The sequence below is a fragment of the Tachyglossus aculeatus genome, chromosome 4 (assembly GCF_015852505.1).
Source record: "Tachyglossus aculeatus isolate mTacAcu1 chromosome 4, mTacAcu1.pri, whole genome shotgun sequence".
NCBI lineage: Eukaryota > Metazoa > Chordata > Mammalia > Monotremata > Tachyglossidae > Tachyglossus > Tachyglossus aculeatus.
This window is the reverse complement of record NC_052069.1, coordinates 72,000,395-72,025,738: the sequence shown is the minus strand read 5'-3', so window position 1 is coordinate 72,025,738 and position 25,344 is coordinate 72,000,395. Positions and strand designations below refer to the sequence as shown.

General features: G+C 39.0%; 1 protein-coding gene across 1 annotated transcript in view; it reads right to left on the bottom strand.

Annotated features, from left to right (window-relative positions):
* The window catches only part of CSMD3 (CUB and Sushi multiple domains 3), a 781,433-nt gene that overhangs the window by 597,078 nt on the left and 159,011 nt on the right, over positions 1 to 25,344 (bottom strand). Inside the window, exon 3 of the mRNA XM_038745631.1 lies at positions 13,310 to 13,422. Coding sequence (XP_038601559.1) covers positions 13,310 to 13,422 — 113 coding nt within the window. The remainder of the gene's footprint in view (positions 1 to 13,309; positions 13,423 to 25,344) is intronic.

The window sequence follows — 25,344 nt, the reverse complement described above, 5'->3', positions numbered from 1 at the left end:
ACCCATGACCTTTGACTCTCCAGCCCGGGCTCTTTCCATAGAACTACACTGTTTTTGGAATGCATTAATCCCTCCAACCCAGAGGCAATGAGGATTTCCTACTGCGGGATGATTAATCTCTTTAGGCATTCTGTCCATGTCCCGTCAGAGGCCAGCACTAGCAGCCCCATCTCCTTCCCGAGCTGTCACTGTTGTCCTTTAGGATAACAGAGAGCAGCAGCCACAGGCATTTCCCCCAGCCTTTTTTTTTACTATACTGGCTGACCATTACATCCAGCTTCTTTCGCTTAATTATCCTAATCTATCTATTACAGTTCCTGTGCCTTGCTTGAGCCTATCTGTCGGCTGGTTGCAATCACAGGATGCGATATTCCGAAGGGCATTAAGTTTAACAAGGTGTTTACACAAAATGTAAACTGCACCCTTCAGGAGGGAAAGGTCAAACTTTGCTGTATTAACACTAAGTGCAAATGCTAAGTAAAACTAGCATCAATATTCCATGGCAATATCTGCAAAAAATACTAAAAAAAAATATACGTATAATAGCATTGTCTGCTGTGTGACATTGGGCACTGTTCTAAACACTAGGGTAGATAAAAGGTAGTCCTTCATTCAATCGTATTTGAGTGATTACTGTGTGCAGAGCACTGTGCACTTGGGGAACAGGTTGGATAGAGGGCTCATCCCACATGGGGCTCACAGTCTTTATCACCATTTTGGAAATGAGGAAACTGAGGCACGGAGGAGTTTAGTGGCTTGCTCAAGCTCACATGGAAGGTAAATGGAGTAGGGAGGATTAGAACCCAGGACTTTTGACGCCCAGGCCCACGTTCTCTCCAAGCCACGCTATTTCCCTGCTTCCTACAGTACACTGGGCCCAAGAAGCTCCATATGTAGCATTGCTAAAAACTGAGAGCAGAAGATGCTGAAAAAGAGGAAAATTAAAAAAAAAAGATCTGCATTCTCTTTGACCCTGGGTCTCAATCTCTCTCATGTCTTTTCTCAATCTGTTTCCATTTGTCTTTCAAGCAGCTCACCTTTTTACAATTAAAGTCAGGCCAGCACCAAGAGGGTGAATTAGTGCTGGAAGATAAGTGAAGCAGAGGGGAAAGGTAGATAAATGGAGGAAAAAACCCAACAACTACAGGGAGCCATTTCCAATCTAGGATTGACTCAGTCTGGGAGTAATTTAGTGTGTTGGAACTGCTTAGCTGCTCCTCCAATAAGTTATTCAAAAGGAGTTCAGGTCCAGTATGTTGTTCTATTTTTATGGGATAGATCTAGAAAGACAGATTGGATAAACCTGCCCTCTCAATTCTTCATTCACCTTCACTAGACATCTGGGGTCTTTTTGTGTTTTGTTTTGTTTTTTTTTAATGTCAACAGAAGCTCTCTATTAGAAGAAGAAATGCAGAGAGAATAGAGATTTTTGGTTGGAAAGACTTGATAGGATTTTTTAGACATATTGGTGTGAAATGCCTACAGCTGTAGAAACCCTGTGTGATAGATGTGGTAATTGTTTGATGTGGATAATGAAAACCTACCACTCAGTCTCTGCTCTAATTTGTTAAAACAAACCATGGAGAGATTTTAGGAGGGGTTTGTTTTTGGAGGACAATTATGCTTTATCGGTGAAGAGGAAAAATTCTCGTGAGTAGGTAAAACTCCCCAGGATCTCAATTGGCAAGTCAGGTTGGCTTCTGTTTCTAAAAGGCTGCCAAATGGATTTCTTCCAAGTCTCTTCTATTCACTCCGCCAGAGACTGAAAATGTTGTTGAGGATCAAGGGGAAAACACCTGCCTGAATTTCTACAGCAGTACTTAAAGTAATTCTCCCTTTGGACTGTGTCATTGCAGTGTCTTGGATAGATACCAAACATCTGTAAACCCAAGTAAGGTGCACTGTATGCCTAGAAATTTGAAGTTAATACAATAAAAGTGTTCCAAATAGTGCCAGAAGCAGAGACATTCAAAGACAGGAGTTTTAAAAATTAAACATTTTTTGAGACGTTTTGGAAAACAAACTGAATTAACCCAAAATGTATAATTTAATAGCTAGTAACAAAGAGCAAGTGAAAAGGTAGAAACAGAACAAAATATCTATATAGAAGAAAATGTCACCACTTCAGAAACAACTCACTTAAAATTAGAACCTTAGAAGTGAGAACTACAACACTGACTATGATTTATTTTTACTTTTAAAAGAGTATGTTTATGAAATTTGATGCCATTCTAGTAAATTTTAACTCAGAAAATGTGCATTATTCTTGAGATGAAAACTAAAATCTTCAATGATTTTGACAAAGAGCTACTTCCTGATGACTTTTTAATTACTTCCCGGATACTTTAAGGAACATATGAAAGTGATAGGAAGAACAAATGATTAATTCTAAAATTATAAGGCAAAAATTGAAACAGATTTCTCCTAATCAGCAAACATTTTGAGAGAGAGGACATGTTATTAACCTGAATATTCATTCGTTTCATTCAATCGTATTTATTGAGTGCTTACTATGTGCAGAGCACTGTACTAATAAGCACTTGGAAAGTACAATTCGGCAACAGATACAGTCCCTACCCAACAATGGGCTCACAGTCGAGAAAGGGGAGACAGACAACAAAACTTGGTTCCACCAAGAATTGAGTGCTTTCAGTCTCTGAATACAGAGATGGAAGTTATGTAAATTACTGGTTATTGATACTGTCAACCTTTCCTACCAACTCTCAGTCTCTCATTATGCAGGCTTGTTAAAATAATCCTGTGGACACATAAGAACATCTTACAAAAGGATAAATTTCTGCTGCAAAAGGCCACACATCAAGTCACATCATGCATCACTAGTACATATATGTATTTATTCATAAGTACACTAGACTGTAAGGTACTTGAACTAAGGGATCATGTCTACCAACTCCATTGCACCCTCCTAAAAAAGTAGTACAATTCTCTGGAAACAATGAGTGCTCAATAAATGTCATTGATTGAGTATATCCATCCCTAGCATTTCTGTAAATATGTTGATGTCTGTCTCCCCAGTCAGAATGTAAACTCCTTGTGGACAGGAAGCTCTATGTTCTATGCGCCTACTGTAATTGCCCAAGCACTTAGGACAGAGCACTGCACGTAGTGGATCCTCAACAAGTACGATTTTTTGGGTCGTACAGTGGGTAAGTGGTGGAGCTGGCATTGGAACCTACGTCGTCTAACTCCCAGGCATGTGCTCTTTCCACTGAGCCGTACTGCTTCTCAAATGGTAGTATTAGCAGTAATTGTAGTAGTAATAACAGTTGCAATAGTAACAGCAGTAGTAGGCGGGGATTCTCTGTTGCTGAATTGTACTTTCAAAGCGCTTAGTACTGTACTCTGCACATAGTAAGCACTCAATAAATACAACTGAATTAATGAAATGGTATTTGTTAACCATTTACTATGAACTAGATACTATACTAAGAACTGGGGTAGATACAAGTTAATCAGTTTGGTCACAGTCTATGTCCCACATGGGGCTCATAGTCTTAACTCCCATTTGCAAATAAGGTAACTGAGGCACAGAGAAGTTGTGTCTTGCCCAAGATCAGACAAGAGGAGTGTGATTGGAACTGAGGGCCTTCTGAATCCCAGGCTCATGTTCTATCCACTGGACCATGTAATGACTACCCTCTAATGTGGGGGAGAAGGCTTTTCTTTTGTGGCTTTGAGTCTTCTATTTTGACAATTCAGTGGTAGTATGGGATTTGGTGAATAATTTCTGTACTCACCCTGCCCACTTATCATGACTGTCGAACACTTCAATCATGATTATCCAGGCTTTTTTTCTTTCCATATTAAAGTGCTTTTAATCCTTTAGTATATCCATCCTTAGATGTGGAATCTTGGCTTTATAAAGCCTAGTAGCAATTTATGCATGCTTCTTTTATTCATTTCAGTATTCATGTAGCACTTTGAACTTATAGAGCACTCAAAAATACTGAGCAAGGTTCTCTGTTCTAAAGTTAGATGACAGAAAAACTAAGTTATTTTAAAACTCCCTAATGACACCCACTCTTTTCACATTTCCTTTTCTTCTCATTAAAAACTCCACGGAAGATCTACTTTTTGCACACTGTTTGCCTTTGTTGCCACTCTTTGTATACTGGGTGCTATTTATCAATAGATTTTATTGTTAGATTGAAACAGAATTTGGTTCTTCTCTCTGCTTTGCAGAGTTGTGTCACTGAACTTGTGAGTAGATTATATCCAGCTGCAGTTCTATCATATTTATTCATTCATTCAATTGTATTTACTGAGCGCTTACTGTGTGCAGAGCACTGTACTAAGCGCTTGGGAAGTACAAGTCAGTGACATATACAGATGGTCCCTACCCAACAATGGGCTCAATTTAGAAGGGGGAGACAGACAACAAAACAAAACATGTAGACAGGTGTCAAAGCTATATGCACATCATTAACAAAATACATAAGACAGTAAATATGTACAAGTAAAATAGAGTAATATATCTGTACAAATATATACAAGTGCTGTGGAGAGGGGAAGGATGTAGGGTAGGGGGGATGGGGAGGAGGAGAGGAAAAGGAGGGCTCAGTCTGGGATGTATTTATTGAATACTTACTGTGTGCACAGCACTGTACTAAGCACTTAGGAGAGTAAGTTATAACAGAGTTGGTAGACACATTCCCTACCTACAATGAGCTCATAGATTTGAGGGGGAGATGATACTAATATGAAAAAATTACAGATATGTATATAAATGCTGTGCCCCTCTAGACTGTAAACCTATTTGGGGCAGAGGAATTGTCTGTTGTATTGCTGTGCTATACCCTCCCAAGCACTAGTTATAGTGCTCTTCACATATTAAATGCTCAATAAATATGATTGATTGATTGTGGGGCTGAGGGAGGGGTAAATACAGGGAGCAAATCAGAGTGACACAGAAGGGAGCAGGAAAAGAGCAATTCAGGCCTTAGTGAGGGAAGACTTCTTGGAGGAGATGTGCCATCAATATGACTGAAGGTGGAGAGAGAAATTATCTGTCAGATATAAAGAGACAGGGCGTACCAGGGTAGAGGCAGAAAGTGGTTGAGAGGTTGGTAACTAAACAGTTGAGATCAAAGTACAGTGAGTAGGTTCATTCTAGAGGAACAAAATGAGTGGCCTGGGTTGTAAGGTTGGAGTGGGGAAAGTGAATGAGTGCTTTAAAGTCACTGGTGAGGAGTTTTTGTTTGCAGTGGAGGTGGATGGCCAACCACTCTGCTCTGGAGGTGTGGGGGAACATGGACCGAATGTTTTAGTAGAAAAATGATCTGGGCAGCAGACTGAGGTATGGACTGGAGTGCAGAGAGACAGAAGCAGGGACACCAGCAAGGAAGCCGATTCAGTGATCAAGGAGGGATACGGTAAGTGCTTGACTTACGCTAGCAGTTTGGAAGGAGGAGGAAGGGCGGATTGTAGTGATGCTGTGAAGGTTGAACTGACACGATTTAGTGATAAATTGAATATGTGGGTTGCATGAGAGAGGAAGGATCAAGTATTATGCCAAGGTTAAGGCCCTGAGAGACAGGAAGGATGACGGTACTGTCTACAGTGATCGGAAATTCAAGGGGAGGACAGTGTTTGGGTGGGAAGATAAGGAGCTCTCTTTTGTACCTGTTGAGTTTTAAGCATCAGTAGGACATTCATTCATTCATTCGATTGTACTGATTAAGTACTGATTGTACTGATTAAGTGCTTACCGTGTGCACAGCACTTTACTAAGCGCTTGGGAAGTACAAGTCGGCAACATATAGAGATGGTCCCTACCCAACAACGGGCTCACAGTCTAGAAGGGGGAGACAGACAACAAAACATGTAGACAGGTGTCAAACCTGTCAGAATAGAATTATTAGGAAATGTAAGACGGCAGAGAGGGAGAGAGAGAAGGAACGGAAATGTCAATTTAATAATAATAATAATAATGGCATTTATTAAGTGCTTACTATGTGCAAAGCACTGTTCTAAGCATTGTGGAGGTTACAAGGCAATCTGGTTGTCCCACAGGGGGCTCACAGTCTTAATCCCCATTTTACAGATGAGGTAACTGAGGCACAGATAAGTGAATTGACTTGCCCAAAGTCACACAGATGACAATTGGCAGAGCCAGGATTTGAACCCATGACCTCCGACTCCGAAACCCGGGCTCTTTCCACTGTGCCACGCCGCTTCTCGGTGTGAATCTCAAATGAAATTTCAAATGAATTTGAGATTAATTTGCATAGAGGTGGTAGTTGAAGCCATGGAAGTGAATGAGTTGTTGCCGAATAGAAGGGGACTCTGCTCTGAGACTTGAGGACAGTTGCATTTGGCTTTGTTCCCAGAATCCAGTTGACATTTTGTGAACAGAGAAAAGTTTGTGTAGATTCTCAGAATTATGTATAAACTAATCCCAGGAAAAAGAGATTTTAGAGAGTTGCCGAGTGAAGACATGCAAATATCCTGGTTGCTTTGCCTTCAGCACTGGGAGTCAAAGGGGAAGGTGTGTGATCAATGGGAAGTATGGAAATGAAGAGATTCTGCTGAAGTAGAGCTGCTTTACAAGAATACACTCAGTATCTCACAAAAGTGTTTGATTAAAGGCCCTGAATAGTAATTTGATCTAGAAAGCTTGACAGGGTCGTCTTTGAGTTTTAATTATGTCCATTGCTGGTTACACTTCTATAAGTGGCCACAGGCTTAGATGGGAATCTGGGAACAAAGTTCCTATAGAGGTTCAAAATACACATACATTGGATAGCCTTGAAATTTCCCTGTCTGTATCAATCAATAGCAGTTCTCAAGTATGGTATTATTTATGGAGTAATAATAGTAAAAATAATAATAGTTGTATTTATTAAGCACTTAATACTGCTAAGCGCTTAGTACAGTGCTCTGCACACAGTAAGTGCTCAATAAATACGATTGAATGAATATACTAAGCACTGTACTAAGCCCTGGAGTAAATACAAGACAATAGGAGTCACTTGGGGCTTACAGCCTAAGTAGGAAGAAGAGGAACTGAAGCTGCATTTAGTAGAAGAGGGCAACTGATGCACAGAAAAGTGAAATGACTTGCCCAAGATGACACAATAGTTACATGATGGAATTGGGATTAGAACCCAGTCCTCTGACACTCAGGCCTATGCACTTTCGACAAAGCCATGTTGCTTCCTAGTAATAATAATTATGGCATTTGAAAAGCACTTACTATATGCAAAGCACTGCTCTAAGCACTGGGGTAATAATAATAATAATAATAATGGCATTTGTTCAGTGCTTACCATGTACAAAGCACTGTTCTAAGCACTGATACAAGGTGATCAGTTTGTTCCACGTGGGGCTCACAGTTTTAATCCCCATTTTACAGATGAGGTAACTGAGGCATAGAGAAGTTAAGTGACTTGCCCAAAAGCACACAGCTGACAAGTGGGGGAGCAGGAATTAGAACCATGACCTCTGACTCCCAACCCCATACTCTTTCCCCCGAGCCACGCTGCGCCACTGAGCCACGCTGCAGATGAGGTAACAGCAGAGAGAAGTTAAGTGGCTTGCCCAAGGTCACACAGTAGACGAGTGGTGGAGCCAGGATTGGAACCCACATCCTCCGACTCCTAAGCCCATGCTCTTAGTATTGCAGAGGCATCACACTGGACACCTAGTGTGTGCAGATCAGTGTTCTGAGATATTGAAAGAATACAATGAAAGGCAGAGTTGAGGAGTTTACAACCTATGTATTATTTGTGGTTCCCCAGTAACAAGAATGCTGCTGTGTGATCCCAGTACGGCTTTAACTTCTAACTGCTCATGCTGCATCTGCTTTCTGTTCTAGTGCAAACTGGAGCCACTGAGCTCTTCTAGATGAAGAGAAGCAGCGTGGCTCAGTGGAAAGAGCCCGGGCTTTGGAGTCAGAGGTCATGGGTTCAAATCCAGGCTCCGCCAATTGTCAGCTGTGTGACTTTGGCCAAGTCACTTCACTTCTCTGGGCCTCAGTTCCCTCATCCGTAAAATGGGGATTAAGACTGTGAGCCCCACGTGGGACAACCTGATCACCTTGTATCCCCCCCCAATGCTTAGAACAGTGCTTTGCACATAGTAAGCACTTAACAAATACCATTATTATTATTATTTTTAGTTTGAAAACACTTTTAGATCTAGGACAATGAACACCCCTCTGGACCCCATACAAAAATCTACTTGCTCCCTCACTCTTTGTGGTTCTTCTACTTCCTGGGTGTCCAGACTGAGTTCCATTGGTGGGTAGGAATTGGTCTCCAATGACTGATTTCCCCCTTTGCCCAATATTTGTCAATCAATGAATGGAGTTTTAATTCTTAACTTCCCATAGCATTAATCACCATCTGTGTATGAATAGGTGTCTGGGATTTTGAACTAGAGTAAAATGCGTGTTTTTTCCAATCTAATGGGGGAAAAGAGGTGTTATTTTTGTAATGTATATTTAGCCCAAATGTGGCAGATTGTATTTGAATTAGGTTATTTTGAAAAATACATTTCATCTCAAGGAATGAAGCGTCCAAACCCCCCCACCCCAAACTGTCAAAGTTATTATAATAATGACATTTATTTAGCACCATGTATGTACCAAGGTCAGTGATGATCACAGGGGTAGATAAAGTAACCAGATGACCCACAACCTGTCCCATCCATGGCTCTTAATCTAACAGGGAGAGAACAATTTTTAAACCCCATTTTAAAAATGGGAAAACTGAGAAAAGGGATGTTTCATTTTTCATCAAGATAATGCAGCAAGGCATTTATTGGCAGACCTGGGATTAGAACACGGTTATCCTGATTTCCAGCCACATGCTCTCCTATTCCATATTTGTTATAATACTAGAAGGAAGACAAACAGCCTGGTCTAGTGGAAACAGTATAGGCCTGGGAATCAGAGGGTCTGGGTTCTATTCCCAACTCCACCACTGGTCTGCTGTGTGGTCTTGGCAAAGTCACTTAAGTTCTCTGGGCCTCGATTACATCATCTGCAGAATGAGGATTTAAGACTGTGAGCCCAACATGGGACATGGACTGTTTCCAACCCAATTATCCTGTATCTACCCCAGTACTTAGTACTACTTGCCTGGTACATAATGCTTAATAATAATGATAATAATAATGATGGCATTTATTAAGTGCTTACTATGTGCAAAGCACTGTTCTAAGCGCTGGGGAGTTTACAAGTTGATCAGGTTGTCCCACATGGGGCTTACAGGCTTAATCCCCATTTGACAGATGAGGTAACTGAGGCCCAGAGAAGTTAAGTGACTCGCCCAAAGTCACACAGCTGACAAGTGGCGGAGCTGGGATTTGAACCCATGACCTCTGACTCCAAAGCCCGTACTCTTTCCACTGGGCCACGGTTACAAATGCCTTAACAAAACAAAAAAGTCAATAGTATTCTTGCTCATAGGATAGGTCTCAAAAAATGGAATTAAGTAATTTACAAGAGAAATTTAAGGGAAAACTTTGTTCACAGTGTGATGTCTCTTTTTTACTTATCTTATTTTTATTTTTTATACTGGAGACCATCTTCGAAATTAAACTATATTTCTCCAGGTCAAAAATTGGGCATTGAACCTCTCCTCCTCAGAAGCCTTAGCTATTGTTAATGAACTATTTCCATAATATTTATTGTGTTGAATTCAATAATACATAACAATGAATAAATTGCAGTTGGCTTCATTTGGAACAGTATTCATAAGGCAACTACCAGTTTATTTTTAACTGGGTTCTCATTTAAGGGAGAATTATGTTTAACAGCCTTCTTTGGCATTATCCTCACATAACTCTGTGATTGAGGAAAAAATGAATAAATTTGAGGTAGCACTGATTAGCATTTCTTCACTGGGAGTAGAGAGGAAGATGTAGAAATAATGATCTGAGCTATTTCTATTTAGAGTAACTAACAGGAAATAATTGCATTCTAAGATCTTTCCTGCATTTAACAGAAATAAAACAATACCTTATTTTCTTGTAAATTGATAACACAGACTAAAATAGAAACAGGCCAGGAAATCTGTGTGGAGTAAAGATTACTAAAAACTAGAGTTCAAAAAACAACGGTCCTCAGTCTGATTTAACAAGAATATCAGGTCCTCACCTCTACATCACCTGTGTGCTTGGGTCTCTACCACTGAAGCATGTTGTTACATCACACCCTCAACCAAATTATGCATGTACCCTGTAATTTCCCATATCTATAATTTATTTTGATGTCTGTTTCTCCACTAGATTGTAAGCTTCTTGAGGGCAGGGGTACTGACTACCCGCTTGTACTCTGTCAAGCGCTTAGCATAGTACTGTACCCACAGGAAGTGTCCTATAAATACCACTGATTGACTGCAAAAGGGTGCATAATTTGATAGGATGAGAGCAAATGAGTCCATGGAGGGATTTGAAGGTCTGTTCGATCTCCATATCACTAAAATCGTCCTTTTATTCCCCATCCAAATGGCTACCACGTTAACCCAATCACTTATCCTAACATACCTTGATTACTGTATCAGCCTCCTTGCTGACCTTCCATCCTCCTATCTCTCCCCACTCCAATTCATACTTCACTCTGCTCCCTGGATTATTTTTTTGTACAAAAATGTTCAGTCCATGTTTACTCATTCCACAAGAACCTCCAGTGATTACCCATCTACCTTCACATCAAACAGAAATTCCTTACCATTGGCTTTAAATCCTTACACCCTCCTACCTCACCTCACACTTCACTCCTCTAATGCCAATCTATTGACTGTACCTCAATCTTGTCTATCTTGCCAGTGACCTCTTGTCTGGTACACCCTTCCTCTTCATATTCAACAGATAATTACTCTCCTCCAATTTCAAAGCCTTATTGAAGGCACATCTCCAAGAAATCTTCCTTAACTAAGCTCTCTGACTTTTCTTCTACTCCCTTCTGTACTGCCCTGATTTTTGAAGCCGTCCCAGTGCTTCATATGTAAGTGCTTAATACAATATTTATTGCCTGTCTACTTTTGTTTTGTCTGCCTCCCTACTTCTAGACTGTGAGTCCATTGTTGGGTAGGGATTGTCTCTGTTGCCAAACTGTACTTTCCAAGCACTTAGTACAGCGCTCTGCACACAATAAGCACCCAAATATGCACTCACTTACTTAAATATTCAAATATGATTGAATGAATGTACAGCACTTATGTACATATCTGTAATTTATTCATATTCATGTCTGTCTCCCAGTCTAGACTGTAAACTCATTGTTGGCAGAGAAAGTGTATGTTGTACTCTCCCAAGTACAGTGCTCTGCACACAGTAAGTGCTCAATAAATACAGTTGATTGATTGCTCTATTGTATTGTACTCTCCCAAGTACTTAGAACACAGCTCTGTACACAGTAAGTGCTCAATAAATACAATTTATTGATAGCAGCAAAACTGTCAAAAAATGGTTTTACTGTAAGTATTACTGGGTCTGCTTAATACTCCAAGATCAAATTCTACTATGGAAAATAAGGATGGGGATCATGTCCATCAACTCTCCCAAGGGCTTAGTGATCTGCATGAAGTAAGCATTCTATAAATACCACTGATTGAAAAATTCATCCTGAAAAATATTTCACATACAGGAAATTCAATTAACCAACGTGTTTATTAAGTTTATGTTGTGTGCACAGCACTATACCAAACTTGGAAGTGTACCAATAGACATGTTACCTGCCCTGAAGTATTATGAAGTCTAATGGGGTATTGCAGACCCTAAAATAAATTGTAGATGGGTGGAAGTATTAGAGAATAGGTGTATCCCAGGTTACAGACACCAATATATTATTGAACACCTCAAAGGTCCTACATATCATTCCAAGATGCCAAAAGAAATGAAGAAGTCTAGACTGTGAGCCCGCTGTTGGGTAGGGACCATCTCTATATGTTGACAACTTGTACTTCCCAAGAGCTTAGTACAGTGCTCTGCACACAGTAAGCACTCAATAAATACGATTGAATGAATGAATGACCACACGATCACTGGATATGATTTCTGAATTAAAAAGCTGCATCAGTTTAAAAAAAAAAAACAAAACAGATGAACTTATAAAAACAAATGAAGACCCTGATAGAAAGGTGTTCAAAAATTTAAAAATGTGTTAGCAGTTGGCTTGCTACCCAATATTTGAAATCAAGAAGAAAACTGTTGTTCAACCTAACCCGAAAAATTATCCATTAAGAGAGGCAGGGAATGTCTAGAAACTCTGTTATAATGTATTCTGCCAAGTGCTTAATACAGTGCTCTGCAGACAGTAAGCACTCAATAAATGTGATTGCTGGAAAAACCACTATCATTCAGCAAATCCTGCCTCCTGCATAAATTCATAACCATGCTAAAACTCAACTAATGTAATATTATTTTGCTGAGAATTACTTTAACAGAGATTGAACAATAATTCATTGATGCTTAATGTTATATTAGATAGCAGAAACGTTTTGGTTTTTTTTCTAGAGAATTTGGAACAGATACAATTTACAACATGTAAATTGATGGAGAAATAATTACCTGTCAATACAGATATTAAATACAGTTACATTCATATTTTTGAGAAACAAAAATCATATACGTATCCCTGTAGAAAGATATGTATGTAAGAACCCAAGACCTATTTAAAAAAGGCCTTTTGGAAACGATGGGATGGTAGAGAGATTTCAAGGCAGTGGAAAGGGCATGGACAATAGGTCCATAGCATGAGGGATGATTAAAAGAGCTTTAATCCCAGGTGAGTTGGGATGCAGTGAGATTAATAGGAGGAAGAGAACTGATAGGATGGATGATAAAAGCAATGGGAGGAAATTTCTGGTTAGAACCATGGTAATGGAAAAAACATTTTCCATTCATTTCCCTCAATTAAATAGTTTTAATATATTTCACATTGTATACACTGAACATTTTGGAGAATTGTGCTTAGAAAAGCAGGTAGTTACCTGTGTATGTTTATTTCTGAAAATATATATTTAAAATATATATTTCTATTATATCGCAAGAATATTTTAAAGATAAACTGTTAAGAATTCTGCTTAGAAAAGCAGCTAGTTATCTGCGGATGTTTATTTCTGAAAAAAACATATTTAAAAATGCATCTATTATATTGCAAGACTATTTTTAAAAAAAGATAAACCTAATGGGTTTCTCAAGAAAAATATTAAACAATAAAATGTTCCCATGCTTTTATTTATGCATTGATACCTTGAAGCATGTTTGTTTTCTTTTCCACATGCAAGCAGAAGCCAAATATTAGAAATTATTTTCGTAAACATTCTGGTGATTCACTTACCTTCATAGTAGACTTTAAAGCCATGAGCACTCACTGCAAAGTCACTTGTCAAACGCAGTGAAAATACAGATTTTGTACTTGTAACCGGTGGTGGCAGATGAAATCCTGTTAACCTGGAAAAAGAAGATCTATGGTTAACTGTGTAAGCATTCCAACTAGAAGTCGATACATTTTTCTTGTTTGTCACACTGCATATTATTCCTGTTCTACTGAATACCTTTTTAAGGAATAAAGTGATTAAATGAAGGATACATAAACGTTCTTTATCCTGGACAAAACTAGCATACTCATGTAACCATTATACATTGAAACAAAGGAGATTTAAAAAGCAATTACATTCTCATGGACCCAATCCTAAAATTAACAGTTTTATAAATTACATTATATATTTATTTCATTAGAAAGAAAAAAAAAGATAGCTCTAAAATTCATGTGAGGTTTAGGCCAACAGTTTGAAAGAATACATAATTTTTAGGGTGATGAGTTTGAAGTTACATAGCAATGTAGAATATATTAGTTACTTTGAACATTAAAGGATCTCATTGTTAGAAGCCAGTAAAATGTGGTTAAATTCTACTGCTTAAATTAACAATGATAGTAATAATGACTATACAGCTAATAATAAGGATGAAGCAGTATGGCATAGTTGATAGAGCATGGGCCTGGGAATCAGGTCAGATAGATACAAGACAATCAAATTGAACATGGTTCCTGTCATACAATCTAAGAGGGAAGGAGGGAAAAATAAATTATTTAGCTCTATTTTCAAGATGAGGAAACTGAGGCCCAGAGACACTAAATAACTTGCTCAAGTCAATGAAATTCAAAAGGTACCATCTGGTCATAATTAGACTGTGGTCTAGTGGAAAGAGTTCTGGATTGTGAGTCGGAGAATCTTAGTTTGAATTCTAACTATCACCAGAGTCTCTTGAATAACCTTCAGTAAATCATTTAATCTTTGAGCCTCCTTTTCCACATTAATACAAAACTGAAATAATACCTGCCTCTTTTCTTGTGAGACATTTATATGCTTAGTACAGTGCTTTGCACAGAACAGACATTTAGTAAATACTATTGATTGATAGATTACTCCATTTATATTTTTGTGAATTTGTATTTTGCGCATTTATAATTTTAATGTATTATTTTTCCAAAGTGTTCATTATTTTACAAATCTATATCCATGTATGGATATAAGCAGATATAAAACATATAGAAATTTTAATATTTCTAGAGTATTTATGTTTCAATATAAAAATGAAATATCTGCCTTTTTCCTTGCAAGATTGTAATGACTATATATGTGTGTATATATATATATATGCATATAATCTGTATACATTCAAATTATAAATTAACATACAAAATACAAATATACAGCCATATAAATGGAACAATCATATTTATCGAATATTTATTTTGTGCAAAGCACTGTACAAAGCATTTGGGAGAGCACAGTACAAAACAGTATGTATAGACAATCTCTAACCACAAGAGCTTACAGACTGGAATCGGAGATAGACATTAAAATAAATTACACATAGCTATACACAAGTTTTGTGGGATGAATATCAAAGTTTTTAATGTTGAACAGATCCAAGTGACACAGAAGGGAGATCTAAGAAATTAATCTTAGTAAGGAAAGGCCCCTTGGAGATGTGATTTTAGTAAGGCTTTGAAGATGAGGAGAGTGGTGGTCTGTAAGAGATTAAGAGAGAGTTCCGACCCAGTGGGAAGCCATGGGCAAGGGCAGTGAGAATGAGGAGGTTGAGGGGTACTGTGAGAAGGTTAATATCACTTTCGAAAAGGGCCCGCATTAGTTCAAACCTTTGTAATTATTCAAGTTGGTCAAACAAGAGGGTATAATTTTACATTCGATAGAACACATTACAGAATATGTTTAACACCAATTAAGAACAAATCAACAAAGGAAGGAACCTCACTTTGAATCCAATGAAATGGAATGTGCAGCAAATGCTTTTATCATACTTTCTCTGCCTGAAATCTGTAAGCAGGAAGTGCCTCAGAATAGTAACCAGTATGACAGAGCTCAAGGCTCTACTGAGAGCTCACCTCCTCCAGGAGGCCTTCCCAGACTGAGCCCCCTCCTTCCTCTCCCCCTCCTCCCCATCCAAAACCCTGCCTTACCTCCTTCCCTTCCCCACAACACCTGTATATATGTATATATGTTTGTACGTATTTATTACTCTTTATTTTACACGTACATATTTATTCTACTTATTTTATTTTGTTAATATGTTTTGTTTTGTTCTCTGTCTCCCCCTTCTAGACTGTAAGCCCACTGTTGGGTAGGGACCGTTTCTATATGTTGCCAGCTTGTACTTCCCAAGCGCTTAGTACAGTGCTCTGCACACAGTAAGCATTCAATAAATATGATTGAATGAATGACATTGCACTCTCTTATCTTTCAGTTTCTTCCCTTGTCCCCCATGTGAAATTTGCATCACATGGTAAGAAACATTTAGAACAGAAGTAGCAGTGGCATTCTGCATTCTCTAGACTTTAAGTTCACTGCAAATAGAGAACTGTGTACCAATTCTTTTGTATTGTACTCTCCCAAGAGCTTAGTACAGAGCTCTGCACACAGCAAGTGTTCAATAAATACCACTGACTGGTTATTCTGCATGGTGAAGCAAAGTGTTGTACTATCTACCTACTTGCTTATTCGACCTCTGCCCCAACAGAAATACAACTGAGAACATGTGACACTGCACAAACCAAGAACATTCATTCATTCAATCGTATTTATTGAGCGCTCCCTGTGTGCAGAGCACTGTACTAAGCACTTGGGAAGTACAAGTCGGCAACCTATAGAGACGGTCCCTACCCAACAACAGGCTCACAGTCTACTATCAATTCTTCAAACCAGTTCTCAGTCCTGATGTCTTGGTGAATAGACCAAGACTATAAGGCATGCATAATGGTAGAATTAGCCATGATCATCATTTCCTTTTATTTTGTACTTTTTTTCTCTTCCCACACCCCAGACAGGACCTGCTCTGTCTGGTGACTTCTTGTCTCAGTTAGTGGTTTCTTCACTCAACCTCAAAAGTCCATAAATTCTCCTAGAATGCCTCCTTGTAGTACTTCTCTTACCATCGATATTTACTTGAGAAATAAAGAGCTCAGCACTTCTGATTTGAGACAAATTCTTCCAATTACTTGAATGGTTTGGTAAGAATCAGATAAGAAGGCATAGTATTAAAAATTCCCCTTTCTTAATTTCACAATCTTACATTGTAAGTGTGCTTTGCTAAGTCTAAAGCACAATAATTAGCATGTACTTTAGGTTAGGTAGGCAGGGATTCGATTAACTTAACTGTTAATTTTAATTTTCTTTACCATATTTAAATATTTGGAAGAGTAAATCTGAATTCTTATAACAGTTAAAGTTTAAAATCGAACTATTTACTCAAAACAACATTGATATAATTTGCTTTCAGGTTTTAATTCAGTCTGCTAATTCCATCCCAGAGGAAATACTTTTCATTGTCAAACACATTTTTAATATGTCAGGAAAAATGTAAAAATGTAGATTCTTCATTGATTTTCAGAAATATTGCACTTTCAAAGCTGGAATTCATAAATAATATTTGGAGGCTTTATTTGCATTTAAATATTGAAGCCGTTAAGTCAGTACTGATGTTAAGTAAGCTTTTACTATGTGCCAATACTGGTTTATACAAGATCATATGAGACGGCAGAGATTTTTCTAGTCCAATTTTTCTGACCTGCAAGTACCCAAAGCAAAATGGCAGTATGGAATGAAAACTCAGTATTCAGTTCCAGGATTAGCTTGGGGGTGGGGGAGAAGGTATGGGGGGGAAAAGAGAGACAGAGAGAGAGAGACAGAGAGAGACAGAGAGAGAGAGACAGAGAGAGAGAGAGAGAGAGAGAGAGAGGTAGTATGTGAATGTCACTCCATTCAGCATCAGGATGCCTAGTTTGACCTATGACCCTGACTGTGCTGTGTCTCATCCAGAGCCCTCCTCTCCCGTCTGGTTTTCTCCTTCCTCTTAATAACCCTGGCCTGTCCATCATTCATGCAATTGTATTTATTGAGCGCTTGGGAAGTACAAGTTGGCAACAGAGACGGTCCTTACCCAACAGTGGGATCACAGTCTAGAAGGGGGAGAGAGACAACAAAACAAAACAAGTAGACAGGTGTCAAAGCCATCAGAATAGACCTATCACAATCCCGGTCTGCACCACTCTATCACTAGAGGATCCCAGCAGGGTGAGCAAAGCAGCCACCTATGAACAAAAAGAAAACACAACTGTTGTGGGGATAGAGGTAGTAGTAATTGTATCATTAAGCACAGTGTGTCCTGGGAAAGAACACACAGCTGGGAGTTTAGATGTGGTCACAATATAAGAATAGAAGTGGGAAGAAGGGATTGGAAAAAAGCACATCAGGAATGATGAAGCAATAGTACACAATAAAGACAAAATAAAAACAGAAGCAGTAGGGTGCTGTGGCTAGAGGAGCAAAAGAAAAGGCTCCTCAGGTTCAGAGTTAAAGACACATCCACAGTCACTGCTATCTCAGCCACCAGTCTTTCCAGGGTTCTGTAGTTGCTTTTCTCTTCCCAGGCAGAGTGGTAGACCTCAGTAAGCAATAGGGTGGATGCAGAACATTTACAACAGCAGTTTTTAATACCTAGCCTGGTGTGTAAGGTGTGAGCAGGGACCTGTAAGTAGTAGGAGGTATAGCAGCAGTTACCATGGATGCTTTGTTTGGTTCCAGTAGAGGGGATCCAAAGAACATTGCGGCAGCTCTGACTACCAGCCCAGCATCCATGGTTGGGAGCAAGGGTTCTCAGGGGTGGAAGGGAAGGTGGCAGTTACCACAGAAAGTGACTCTTCTGTCATTCTGTATTGTGTACACTCAGCCCAGTCTCGGGATATACAGTAAGCTGTATCCAATAATTGGAATCGTTTTTGGGGTGCTTGGTATCTTTGGCAAAATATAGCACCACGGATCCCAAGAGCCACTGAATAACATTACTTCATTCTAATCTCCATTTCAAAAATCAGAAGACTGGAAAAGCTCTACAGAGACCAGTTATTATATGACTTCATTTAATCAGGATAGCAGCTGTCCCATAATGGATGGTTGGCTCTCTGATCATCATCATCATCATCAATCGTATTTATTGAGAGCTTACTGTGTGCAGAGCACTGTACTAAGCGCTTGGGAAGTACAAACTGGCAACATATAGAGACAGTCCCTGCCCAACAGCGGGCTCACAGTCTAAAAGGGGGAGACAGAGAACAAAACCAAACATACTAACAAAATAAAATAAATAGAATAGATATGTACAAGTAAAATAAATAAAGTAAAATAAATAAATAAATAAAGTAAAATAAATAAATAAATAAATAACTGATCTTCATGAGTATCTGGGGAAGAGCATACCCCTAAAGATGACACAAAAGGCACAGGTTTTAAAGCCAGAAAGTTTCCTGAAGTTCTATCTAAATTGTGCCTTCCATTATTCAATTTCTCTTAATCTCAGGATTAACTACCCTTTGTCTGACAAAGTTATAAACCAGTGCTTGAAAACAGAAGTAATAGCTAACATGAATGTGCACAGCTGTTAATGTTTCAAGAAAACTAAAATGAAGTTATAGAGAGCTTAAATTTACTATGTGCCAAACACTGTGCTACGCACTGGGGTAGATACAAGGTAGCCAAGTTGGAAAAAGTTCCTGTCCAATATAGTGGTCACACTCTTAATCTTCATTTTATAGATTAGGTAACTGAGGCCCAGAGAAGTGAAGTGACTTGACCAAGGTCACAGTGCAGACATATGGTGGAACTGGGATTAGGACCCATGATCTTCTGATTCCCAGGCCCAAGCTCTATCCACTAAGCCATGCTGCTTCTCGTGCTGACCAACCTCATTAACTCAAGTAATCAATGGGTAGAGAACTATGCAACCCAGTTATATTCATTCAATCGTATTTATTGAGCACTTACTGTGTGCACTGTACAAAGCACTTGGGAAGTACAAATTGGCAACATATAGAGACGGTCCCTACTGTAGTCTCCCAAGTTTTTAACAAAGCATTCTGCACACAGAAATTGTTCAGTACCTCAAGTGCTTCATGCACAGTAAGTGCACAATAAATAATAGTGAGAAATAAAAAGATCATCATTTTTATGTTTTTCTCCTGTTATTCTTTTTTAATGGCATTTATTAAGTGCTTACTATGTGCAAAGCACTGTTCTAAGCACTGGGGAGGTTACAAGGTGATTAGGTTGCCCCATGGGGGGCTGACAGTCTTAATCCCCATTTTACAGATGAGGTAACTGAGGCCCAGAGAAGTTAAGTGACTTGCCCAAAGTCACACAGCTGACAAGTGGTGGAGCTGGGATTTGAACCCATGACCTCTGACTCCAAAGCCCAGGCTCTTTCCACTGAGCTACACTGCTTCTTGATACCTACAATGATATTTTGCATCTTACATTTCACATCAACTTCCTTTAGCTTTTTAAAAAATGCTGGCTTGGGATATCTTCCAATAATCATGGTGCTAGAGCTAGAATGCCATGTTGGGTAGGGACTGTCTCTATGTGTTGCCAAATCGTACTTTCCAAGCCCTTATAGTACAGTGGTCTGCACACTGTACAGTGGTAAGCACTCAATACGATTGAATGAATTAACAAGATCTTCTACTTGTGTACAGTGCTCTTCTAATTATCTGTACCAGTGGAGAGCCTGAGAAAATGATTACTGACCATGCCATGCCTCTAGTAATAATAATGATAACAATAATGATAATAATTGTGGTATTTGTTTAGCCCTTACTAGATGTCATACATTGTACTAAGTGTTGAGTTCTCAGATGGGGCTCACAGTCTAAGGAGAACAGGTAGCAAATTCCCATTTTGAAGATGATGGAACTGAGACACAAAGAAGTTAAATGACTTGCTCAAGATCACATAGCAGACAAGTGGCTGAGTCAGGATTAGAACTCAGGTCCTCTGACTCCACTAGGTCTCTCCACTAGGCCAGACTGTTTTCTTTCCACCAGGTCATGCTGTTGCTATGGGCTTCAGTTTCCTCCCTCAACCAACCTTTTCTGAGCTGTGAAGTCACAGCAATGCAGATGACTTGGAGTTTCAGCCTCTTAGAAAAGAGGTGAAGGAACTGGCCTGCATGAGGTGGGTCATGAGAGAAGAAAGAGACAAGGTCATTACGAGGCTAAAAGCCCTTTACCAGCTACTGGCAATACTTTACCAGCAATAGTTTTTATTGTCCCAAAATGCCTCTGAGGGAGGAAAGGAAAAAGTAGTAGTATTCTTTCAGGGAAAACAAGCTCAGAATCAATCAACCTTATTTATTGAGCATTTAGTATGAGCAGGACACTATATTATCATTTGGGAGAGTACAATAAAACAGACTTTGTAGAGACATTTGCTGTCCATAATGAACTTTCAGTCTAGAGAGGGAGACAGGCAACACCAGCACTTAGAACAGTGCTTTGCACATAGTAAGTGCTTATTAAATGTCATCATTATTATTGTTATTATAAAGAAATTACAGATACGTACATAAGATCTGTAGGCTGGGGGAGGGTGAATAAAGGGCAATCCAGAAGGCAGTGGAAGAAGAGTAAATGAGGGTTTAGGCAAGGAAGGCCTATTAGAAGCTATGTCCCTTCAGTAAAGCTCTGAAGGAGGGGAGACTGTTTGTTGGATATGAAGAGGGAGGGTGTTCCAGGCCAGAGGATGGAAAGTTTTGGTAGGAAAGTGATCCAGGCAGTAGCATGAAGTATGGACTGGAATGGGGAGAGAAAGGAGGCAGGGAATCAGCAAGGAGGTTTATACAGTAATCAAGGTAGGATAGGATAAATATTTGGATTAACATGGTAGCAGTTTGGATGGGAAGAAAAGGGCTGATTTTAGCAATGTTATGAAGGTTGAACCAACAGGATTTAGTAATAGACTGAATATGGGGATTGAATGAGATGAGTCAGGGATAATGTCAAGGTTACAAGCTTGTGAGTCAGAAAAGATAGTAACATGGCTCTGCAGAAAAGGTGTGGGCTTGGGAGTCAGAGGTTCTAATCCCGGCTCCACCACTTATCAGCTGTGTGACTTTGGGCAAGTCACAACTTCTCTGTGCCTCAGTTACCTCATCTGTAAAGTGGGGATTAAGACTATGAGCCCCATGTGGGACAACCTGATTACCTTGTATCTACCCAGCGCTTAGAACAGAGCTAGGCACATAGTAAGCGCTTAACAAATACCAAAATTAATATTATTACTGGACTGGGAAAAATCAGGGGGAGGACAGACTTTGGGAGGGAAATAAAGAGTTCTGTTCTGGACATGTTAAGTTTCAAAATGACTAAAGGGTTTGCTTACCATTTTAGAATAATAGAATTGGACCAAAAAATTAGATTTCATTATTAGGTGGTTTTCTGCCTGTTAAACCATTAAGAAGGAAAGGTTTAGGCTCCAAGCTCCAGTGTCTTGATCTCTGCCCTTAGTGCTCTGGTCCTAAAGCTGGAATCGTTTCTCCAAGGACTGATGCTTACTGTCCTTCTCTGCAGTTGGGTCTCTGTGCAGAAAAGCGGGCTCGGCAGAATTGCTATGGATGAAGCCAAACTGGGCAGCTGTGCTCTCTGCTGTAGTTTCATCCTGGGTAGTTGGCCAGGAGCTTGCTCAATTTAGAGTCAAGGGTCTCTGGCTTCACCTTCTGAGCTCCTCCTCTAGAGTGTGAGCTCCTTGTTGGTAAGAAATATGACTACCAACTCTGTTAAATTGTACTCTCCAAAGAACTTAGCATTGCACAATGCTCTGCATACAGTAAGTGCTCAGTAAATGCCATTATTGATTCATATCATTAGACATTTTGTATCAAATTTATTGTGCAAAACATAATGCAGTGTTGGTAGCAGTTCATTCATTTGATCGCATTTATTGAGCGCTTACTGTGTGCAGAGCTTGATTTGCAGAAGTTGATTTGAGCATTGGAACCTGAATAAGACAACACAAGTTTTCTGAAACACAACACCAAATCCCCACAATACAAGAGTTCTCTGTAAACACAAGTATAGTTAGTTCAGCTCAAATGTGTGCTTTCACTAAGCATTTTGATTAGACTGTGATGTCATAATCAGGGAAACTCTAGTTAAGTGGCTGGATACAGCATGATGTGGTTTTAACAAAAATAAATGCACGTGCATTTGCATGGCACACTAATAAAGCATGCATTTTCCTTAATGTGTAATCTGCAAGGATGAGCAACCTCAGCATTATACAAACATGGGGTGATTAAAACAGTAAGTCATGAGCCAATATAGTTTAACCAGCTGAATGAGTCTTTAACTTTCTTGTCTAGACTACTGATTTTAAATACCTCTTTTCATTCAAATGTTTATATGCCAAACCAAGGCTACAAGATATCTCCGGGATTAGAAGGATGACATTTAATTATTCTGACTTGAGATATCAGACAAATGATGTTTCTATTAATAAGAACAGAATTAAAAAGGTCAAGTGGTGTAACGACATTTGAGCATTATACTGTCAAGGAAAATACTTTTCTTCCCTAATATTCTTATGTTCGAGTTCATTTACTTCAATTTAACTATGCTTTTAATCAGATTCAACTAATTTGTTTTTTACAACTAATATTCAATATCTATTATCCACAAAACCACTTTTTTTTTTCTAAAAAAGGACATACATACTGCTGCTTCAAACAATCCTACTTCCATTAACCTGGTGAACAATGGGTCAGAAGCAATTGTAGGAGCAGAGCAGTGAGATTAATATGGGCGGAGTGACGGAATGGTCTGGGATCTCAGAAGAAAAGGTAAACTAGGAATAAAGTTGGCCTAATTGATGGATTATAAGCCTGGCTGGATTCTGGTTCTGCTGCTTGCCCGCTGTGTGACTCTGGGCAAGTCACTTCACTTGTCTGTGCCTCATTACCCTCATCTGTAAAATGGGGATTAAGACTAAGTCCCATATGGGACATGGACTGTATCCAACCTGATTAGCTTGTCTCTACTGCAGCGCTCAGAACAGTGCCTGGTACATAGTAAGTGCTTGGTGAATACCGTTAAAAAAAAAAAAAATCTTGAAATTTTGGAGGTTAATTTACGCTAGTTAAATCCTAATTAATTCAGTCATTCATTCAATCGTATTTCTTGAGCACTTACTGTGAGCAGAGCACTGTACTAAGTGCTTGGGAAGTACAAATTGGCAACATATAGAGACAGTCCCTACCCAGCAACGGGCAAGAAGGGGGAGTTGATGAGAGGGCTCATAAGAAACAGTCAATAATCCATCCAGATTAATAGTTTTTCCTCTGACAGTAGTATCAAAGAATACTTGGAGAACCATCACCAGTGAGCCTGCTGCTTTTTTTTTAATGTACTTAAGTGTTATTTTGTGCTGAACACTGTACTAGGATAAATACATAATAAACAGGTTGAACACAATCCACCTGGGACTCACAGTCTAAGCATGAAGATGTAGTATTTATTCCACATTTTACAAATGAGAAAACTGAGGCACAGAGAAGTTAAGTGACGTGCCCAAAATCACACAGCAGACAAACGGAAGAGCTGGGAATAAACGTTACATCCTCTGACTCCCAAACCCGTGCCCTTTCCACTAAGTCACATTGCTCCACTTGGAACTGGACAAGTGCACAGCTTTTATAGATGATTGCAGATAGTTAAATATGTGGTGGTACAGAACTGAAGTGAGTTTGGATGGAATCAATTATTGGCATTTATAAAGCACTTACTCTGGGCAATGCTCTATGTGCTTGGCTGCTCATTCCCTACTCACAATGATATATGATGGGGAGATAAGATATTAATCAAGGAAGTGCTCCTAGATGAAATGTGCTTCCATAAGGGTTTTGAGGTTAGGGTGGCTGTATGACAGTTCCTCCAAGAAAAAAAAATAATAATAATTGCATTTATTAAGCACTCACTATGTGCAAAGCAATGTCCTAAGCGCTGGGGAGGTTGTCCCACATGGGGCTCACAGTCTTAATCCCCATTTTACAGATGAGGTAACTGAGGCCCAGAGAAGCTAGGCAACTTGCCCAAAGTCACACAGCTGACAAGTGGTGGAGTTGGGATATGAACCTATGACCATGACCTCAAGAATCTGGGAGTAATGAATGAATGAATAGTAATTGTGGTCTACGATGATAGGCAACAGAATGAAAGAAGTATCACAATCAAGCATCATGACAAGCCATAAGGTAAGTTGGTTATGCTAGTAAATCCTGGAGGTAAATTTAGCCCTGTGGGACTTAGTAAAATGTTACGAACAGTAGTGATAATGGTTTCTCTATGACCCCTTGCCCAACAAGCCCATGGAACTGAATTGACATAGCTCTCAAAATGCAAAGTAGTCACGCTTAAAGATACATTTCTAAAAAGGTAACATTTTACACTTTTGAAAGACTATTACTTCTATAGCTTACTTTATGGGTCATTTATAATAATTTCAGCCACAGAAATAAAGATGTTGGAAACCTAATTTAAGATTTATTCTATTGTTTGTCTCTCCCATTGCACTGCAAGCTCCTTGTGTGCAGAAATCATTTTAGAAATCACACTTCTAGACTGTGAGCCCACTGTTGGGTAGGGACTGTATATGTTGCCAACTTGGACTTCCCAAGCGCTTAGTACAGTGCTCTGCACACAGTAGGGGCTCAATAAATACGATTGATTGATTGATTTTGCCAAATACACTGTACTCTTCCAAGCACCTAGTACAAAGTTCTACTCATAGTAGGCACTCAAATATAATTCATTTATCGATATAGTGTCATCACATAACTTTTACTGTTTGGCGAGAGGAAAGAAATTGGTAACAAATTATATGTAGTACTAAAATAATCTGAAAAAAATTTATCACCCCAAAATTGTCTAATAGCTTTAGATTAAGGAAAAAACTGTAATTTGTCTTTATCAGTGGTTTATATTAAAAAGAAAATGGAACTAAGGTGATCAAGTCAGCCAGGTCC